Source organism: Vanellus vanellus (genome assembly GCF_965231255.1).
Source record: "Vanellus vanellus genome assembly, chromosome: 4".
Taxonomy (NCBI): Eukaryota; Metazoa; Chordata; class Aves; order Charadriiformes; family Charadriidae; genus Vanellus; species Vanellus vanellus.
In genome coordinates, this window is record NC_138909.1 from 61,087,662 (window position 1) to 61,094,950 (window position 7,289).

General features: G+C 49.7%; 1 protein-coding gene across 3 annotated transcripts in view; it reads right to left on the reverse strand.

Annotated features, from left to right (window-relative positions):
* Positions 1-1,310, reverse strand: part of LCORL (ligand dependent nuclear receptor corepressor like) — a gene marked incomplete at both ends in the record, with an annotated part of 85,961 nt that extends 84,651 nt beyond the window's left edge. For all 3 annotated transcript variants that reach the window (XM_082482907.1, XM_082482906.1, XM_082482908.1), the window contains one exon: positions 1,154-1,310. In XM_082482907.1, the coding sequence (XP_082339033.1) occupies positions 1,154-1,310 (157 nt within the window). The remainder of the gene's footprint in view (positions 1-1,153) is intronic.
* Between the last annotated feature and the right edge of the window lie 5,979 nt (positions 1,311-7,289).

Below are 7,289 nucleotides of genomic sequence, written 5' to 3' on the forward strand. Positions count from 1 at the left end.
GACCCTACCGCGCTTCTTGGCGGACCAAGGATTTTTTTTTTTTTTCTTATCCATTTCCCTAAGAAGGGAAATGCCTGTGGAAACGATACAAATACGCAGCTCCCGGCATCAAAGCGTTCCCCAACAACAACAAAAAACAAACAAAAAAACCCACACAACCCAAACCGAAGCGTCCCCCGCCTTGAGGTGGCAGCGCGGCGGCACACGTAAGGAATGCCCGGGCTCGGAGCGGGCAGCTCGCCCGCCCGCCCGCCGGCCGGGAAGGGGCCAGGAGGGAGGGCAGAGGCGCGGGCCGCCGGCGCGGCTCCCCGCCCGGAGCGGCCCCGTGTCCCCGGGACGGGCTCTCTCTCCCCCATTCCCCCCCCTCCCTCCTCCTCCAAATCCCCCGGGGCGGGAACGCCGCCGGGGACCGCGCTCCCCCGCACCGGCACGCGGGGGACTCACGTGACCACCACCACCACCCCCCCCGGGTGTGTGTGGGGGGGGGGGAGGGGACGGGGGGACCTCGCGGCACGAGAGCCACCGGGGCAGCCCCGGGGGTGGGGTGGGGGGGAGCGCGAGGGGAGAACTGCCGTCGCCATGACAACTTCCAGGGGAGGGGGGAGGGAAAACTTCAAATCCCAACCGTCAGTGCAGGAGCGGCTCCCTCTTAAAGGCGCACACACATATACACACACAGAGGCAGGCGGGCGGGCTCCCTCCCTCTCCCCCCCCCCCCCCCCCGCCCCCCAGGCGCTGGCGATGGAGGAGAGGAGGGGGGCAGCCACCGGCACTCACCGCGCCAACGGCGAGAAGCCGAGACAAAAGGACCCGAGCCGAAGAACGGGTCTCGGTCGCGGCGCAGGGAGGGACCCGGGCGGCCCCAACCGAAGCCCTAGCACCCACCCCTCCTGCTGCCTGCAGGCGGCTGAGCACCTTCCCTCTTCCCCCACAGACCCCGGCTCCGCTTCCGCCCTCCAAGAAAACCGCTCTTCCATCCCCGCTCCCCCCCGCCCACCCAAGAGACCCAGGCTCGGTGCGCCTCACCCGCTCCCCCCCCCCCCCAGCCGAGACCTCGCTCCCCCTCAAGGACCCCGCTTCGGTCTCCCCCCGTTACAAACCGGCATACCCCGCCGCCGTGTCCGCCCCCCCCCCCCCCCAACACCTCTCTTACCCACACAGTGCATGAGCCGGTGCCGCCAGGAGTCGAGTTCTCGGCGGACTCCCCTGCGCTCCGCCGTGCAGCGGGGGCTCCGGCACTGGGAGGCGGTGGCGGCGGCGGCAGGAGGAGCGGGAGCCGCGGCGGCCATTCTGTCTGTTCCCTTTTCCATCTGCCTCTGACCTCACGCCCGCTCATTTACATACGAGCGCGCGCGCCACCCAGCACAGCCGCGCGCGCTCCCCACCCCCCCGCCTTGCCTCGTCAAGAGCGTGCCCGCGCACTCCCCCCCTCCCCCCCCCCATCAGCATCCGGGGCGGGGGCGCCGCGGGGAGCGGGGACACGTGTCAATCACCTCGCTACGCGAGGTGATTGACACGTGTCCCCGCTCCCCGCGGCGCCCCCGCCCCGCCCACTCCGGCCTACAAATCCCGCAGGGCAGCGCGCCACCTGCCCCGGCCCAGCCAGGGCAGGGCGGCAGCAATGCACGCCGGGAGTTGTAGTTCACTGAGGGGAAAAGGGAGGGGGGCGGGAACGGCCACCCACAAGGCCGGGCGGTCCTTCCGACGGCGCCACGCTGCCTCAGGCGGCTCACCTCGAAGGCGGCTCGGCCTGAGGAGGATTTCAATTAAAAAAAAAAAAGACAAAACACAAAAACGGCGGACATTTCACCCTCATCCCATCCATGGTGGTGCAGCTGGGAGTAGGGCCCGCCCTCCTCACACAGACTCCTCTTGCCCACACCTGACCCCCATCACGGCGGCCCCTCCCAGCCCTTATTCCACCACTGGAAGGGACACAGCTGTGGTACGGGGGGAAGGCACAGTTCCTGGCTGGCTTGCCAAATTCGCTCTGTAGGGAGATTTTCAGAGTTCTCCGAACTGCTGCGCCGTTGACTGGACTCTTTAATGGCTTTGCCTTCGGCCTACTGCTTATAAGGGTGTTGATTATATGGAGCCGGGCAGGGAGGTGAGCTGGGAGCTGGCATCAGGCAAAACAGAGCATTGTTTTTTCTGACTCTCCTACTCTGGAGACATTCAAAACCCGCCTGGACGCAGTCCCGTGCAGCCTGCCGTAGGTGACCCTGCTCTGGCAGGGGGGGTTGGACTAGACGATCTCCAGAGGTCCCTTCCAACCCTGACCATTCTGTGATTAAGTCTGTGATCTGCCCCCCCCCTGCTCTTTGGAAGAGGCCGGTGTGGAAACGAGACGTGCAGTCAGTTTAGCTCCGTATCTGTGAGATGCCTGAGAAAGCTTCCTCTCAACCCACGAAGGGCTTCACAGCTGAAGTCAGGTGAAGACAACTGCGAGCAAGCTAAGGCACAGATGTCAGACTGGATTACGTGGGGGCATTCAAGTGCTGCCGGGACAGCCAGGTTCGCTGCTCCGCACACATAAGTCACCCCCATGCCGTACCTCCGTGCTCCAGCACGAGACAGACATCCCTCAGCGCCCATCCAACGTGGTGGTTGTAACCTGTGCCTTGCAAGAGAGCAGTTAGCAGTCTTGAATTCCCCAGGTGGACAAATCACGATCTAGCTGTTGTCTCAGATCCTGGTGCATCTTGAGTGCCTCCTCCTCCCCCACGCTCCCCTCCTCTGAACAGTCTTTGTATGCAACGTTACTTCAGCAAGAAACAGCATTTTCTGTGCCTATTTGCAGGTTGTGATAGAAAACAGCATTTAATAAGGCCATAGAAAAGACACTCTTGTTTCTCTCCTCCCTCCACCATAAGCTGCGGAGGCACTTCAGCTTTGAACAAAGACTGGGAAGCCATTCCCCACTGGTTCACCCCTCTGCACATCTGTGTAGAGTGTCAGTGCAATCAGACGCAGGGCTATTTGGGAACCGAGCCCTTACCACCTTTCAGTGGAGTGTTTCAAAAGAATGGCAAGACTGGAAGTACAGGTGAAAAGGCTTCCTCTAGCTTTTCCATCACAGCAGCCAGCACTACATAGCAAGCAGCAGCTTCACAGTCTCCTGGCTTCCTCCTTCTTCACCTCAGATCTGTTGTGAGTACCTTGGCTCTCTGGTTTTTTTGCACTGGAAACACTCAGAGAAACAGCAAAAAACAAGGCAACTCCCATAAGGTGTTGTCAAAGCCCACACAAACTAAAATGGAACCTTATTTGGATAGAATGCATGTGTTTTGAACTAGTAAAAGCCTCCATTATTTTTTTTTCCCCCAAACAGGCTTAAAAAATAAAATCATAGAATGGTTTGGGTTGGAAGGGACTTACATATCATCTAGTTCCAACTCCCCTGCCACGGGCAGGGACACCTCCCACTGGACCAGATTGCTCAAAGCCCCATCCAGCCTGGCCTTGAACACTTCCAGGGATGGGGTCTCCACAGCCTCTCTGGGCAACCTGTTCCAGTGCCTCACCACCCTCACAGTAAATAATTTGTTCCTAATATCTAATCTAAATCTGCCCTCTTTCAGTTTAAAACTGTTACCTCTCATCCTATTGCTACACTGCCTGATCAAGAGTCCCTCCCCAGCTTTCCTGTAGGTCCCCTTTAGGTACTGGAAGGCGGCTATAAGTTGTCTCCAGAGCCTTCTCTTCTCCAGGCCGAACAACCCAAACTCTCTCAGCCTGTCTTCATAGGATAGGTGCTCCAGCCCTCTGGTCATCTTCATGGCCCTCCTCTGGACTCGCTCCAACAAGTCCATGTCCTGTCATGCATTTGCATTTTGAGATGTCTATGATTAAATAAAGAGTAGAGAATAAACTACACCGCACCCTCATTTTGTTCATTTGACACACTTTTTGTTGTAGTTTTGAGGTTCCTCCCATTTGAAGGACTTCTCCATGCATGAAAGAAAAAAGAAGTAAACCTGGCTAACAAAGTTGGTGGGCAGATTTCAGGGAACAAGAGGAGGAAAGGGGAAAGAAAGAATTTCAAACTGAATTTTTATAGTTGCTTAGATTTTGGACTTCTAAGCCTTCTGTAAATACCTCCTAGGCATCAGATATGCTGTAGAGCCTAGGTTTTGAACCACTCCCTCCCTCTGAGATTTTTTTATTCTTCCAAACTTAAAGCTGAACCAGGCAACCCAAGGATCCTGCTTCGCAAACCATCAGGGGTGTTATTTTTACATTAGCTGTACTGGTTTTTCTTCCCTATGAAAATGACTTTCCAGCCAAGAGGTCACTTCTTATGTGGATTTGTACTTGATTTTATAGAAGCGATTCCACTTTTCTGAACAAGGGTTGGATCAAAACTCCAAGGCTGATCGAGGGCAGAACCTGGAGCAGTGAGGGATAACTTCGATTTAGTTAATTTTAGCTGCCCATCCTAGCTAATTTTTATGGGATCAGAGTCAGTTACTTAGAAATGGTTCTGGAGGCAAAGTCCAGTAGGTTTTTGTTTGAAGCTACAGGAATTATTATAATGCTGTTCTTTCTGTGTGTTTTATCTCATATTAATTTTGAGGTAAAGAGAAATTAAAATTGTCACAGATGCTTACGGTTTGATACCGCAACCTCATCAAAATCTGACATTTTGAATTAATTTTTTTGAACACACATTGGGGAGATTTAACTATCTTACTGAAACATTGCAAAATTGTTCATCACCAAAACCTCTTTATAATTAATCCCCAAAGGTGAAATTCAGTCCTGTACAGGCAGCTTTGCGTGGCTCTTTGTCACATAAGTACTGCTGTGCGGAAACTGGGGGTAAGGATGAAGGGTAATTAAAACAGTCTAACTTGAACAGTCAAAACCCTGTAGTAAAGCTTTTGCAAATGCTATCTTGAAGTGAATACATCCTGAAGTGGTGAGCTCCTCATTTCACACAAATGCAATTTGTAAATGTGGAAATTGTCAGTGTTCTTGGTAAAACAGAGAGTTAAATGATAAATTGTGTGATAGCTTTACAAATAAGTATTGCAGAGAATCATTCATAGTTGAAAGATGCTGCAGCAGAAAATAAAAGGGTAAAAAGAAATATCACTAGAGGAGGTTTCACCATAAACACTAACATGATCATTTAGATACAAGATCTAGCCAAACTGAATAATGGTTATTTAGTAACCAGTGTGGATATTAGATTGCCAATACATGATGACTTAAACCTATTTGCAATATTCATTTTCTAACAATTTAGCACACTGTAAAGAAGTCAGAGACGCTCATAAGATATACCACTTTCTTTTGCAGTGTCAGACGTGGGGAAAATGTCATTTTAAGCAATCTATTATATAGGCCATTTTTCTGTTTTGTTTGTTTTTTTTTTTTTTTTTTTTTTTTTTAATTATCATTTTTTCCTCACTGATCATTGAGGACTTAATCTTAAAAAATGTTAGGGGACTTGGCATATAGCTTCCATAGAAGAAGCTCTGAGACACAGACCTTTCAGTTCTGTTCAGTGATCTGCATATGCTTTTATGCATGCTTTGAAGGCAGAATCCCTGTGGTCACTCCTAAAGGTACATTCATACAAGTTATTAAAGTTGCTTTAGAGTTGCCTGCATAAAGCATAGTTCAAAGTCAGGAGCTGGGAAAGTACACCTGTTCAAAAGCAACAGGATTCTTCAGGCACAATCTCATCTTTAGATTCAGGCTGTGATGAGTGGACAGCCAGCACAGACAGCAGTTCTGTGACAGTCTGGCAAGATGCAAAAGAGCACGATCTCATCAACTAGTATACTCTGAATTTCAGAGATTTAAACTGGCACACTGTAGTGTAAAACGCTGTGGCTGAACAGGTTGGCAACCTCCAGAAGAGAGGTAAGCACAGAGAGCTGGGGAACGGTAATTATTTCGCCACTGCAGCTGGATTTGTCTGGCTTGAGGCATTACCGCTCCACCTACTAGTTCACCTACTGCCAGCAGATACCTCCACTATTCTAAGTTTTATATACAGCCTATTCTTTTTCCTTCAGTGGAGGAGGAAGGTAACCTCCAGCAGAAGAAGCTGGACCAGCAGCTGTAGTGCAGTACAGCAAGAAAGCTGTGAGAGGGGGGCTATCCCCTTATCTACCTTTTCCCTGCCTGTGGTGGCAAGCAATGCAGCCGAACTGAAAAGATTATGCCTAATCAAATAGTTTCAACTTTGAATTTTCATAATGACCTCAATCAGTGTGAAGTTATACAAAAATATCTTAAAAAAAAATATTTTAAAAATGGCTAAAATCCTTCACAGTTAGTTGCAGACACCTGAGTTAGGGGCTCTGTGAGCCTTGAAACTTAAACCCAAAACATTTCCTTGCATTGTCATCAGTTCTAGCAGGGAAAATGGAAGCTCAAACTCAAATAAGAACAATTGGGGAAGCTTCCATTTCACACACAGGTGAAAGAATGATCTTTTTAACAAGGCAGAAGAGTCAGTCAACTTCAGGTTTACTCATTGGCTTTTGAATCACCAGGAAGAAGTAAGATTTGCAAGCATTCCCAGCTCCTGAGTTTTAGCCTTTTATCTACCTGTGCTCCTGTAAAATTCAAAATAGTTTACAAACACTGATGTGTGAAGATGCTATAATTTAATACCAAATATCTTACAGATGAAGAAAGAAATGGCACTTGTTTACATCTGAAATCTTGGGGTATAATATTTCGTGTTCAGTGACTGCATATTTCAGCAATATATACAATGAAAGGTACTGCTGTCTCTTAATTACAGGGTGTGCTTTTGTGAATCCCATCAACATTAGTCAATACCACTACCTTTCAACATATGTGCACAACTGTATCTATGCACAGGCTAATAGAAAGCTAGCCAAGGTGAATTTCTAAGTGCACAATAACATTTTTTAGCCAAACCCTGCTCCTTGAATCTCCACCTAGAGAAAAGTACCAGGGAATTGATGAAGTCAAGTTTTCCCCAAGCAGAAAGGCAGCACTAAGCCAATCAAGTCAGCACTATATTTGCACCACTCTTATTGACCTAATTCTAAGTACACGAAACGTTATTGCAGGCAGGTGACCATTTTCCACAAGTATCTTTATCCCTTGTATAGGAAGGTAAAAAATAGCATAACACTTCTTATCATATGTTCTAGCAGCAGTGTTCTTAAAGCTGTGAGGATCTAAAAGGGTAAACCAAAGTTTGTATCCGAGAGGATGTTTTCTTATCAGAACATCTAATTAACTTAGCAAAATGCAGCCAAGCTTTCAAGAACACCAATATTCTTCCTGTATTGTCT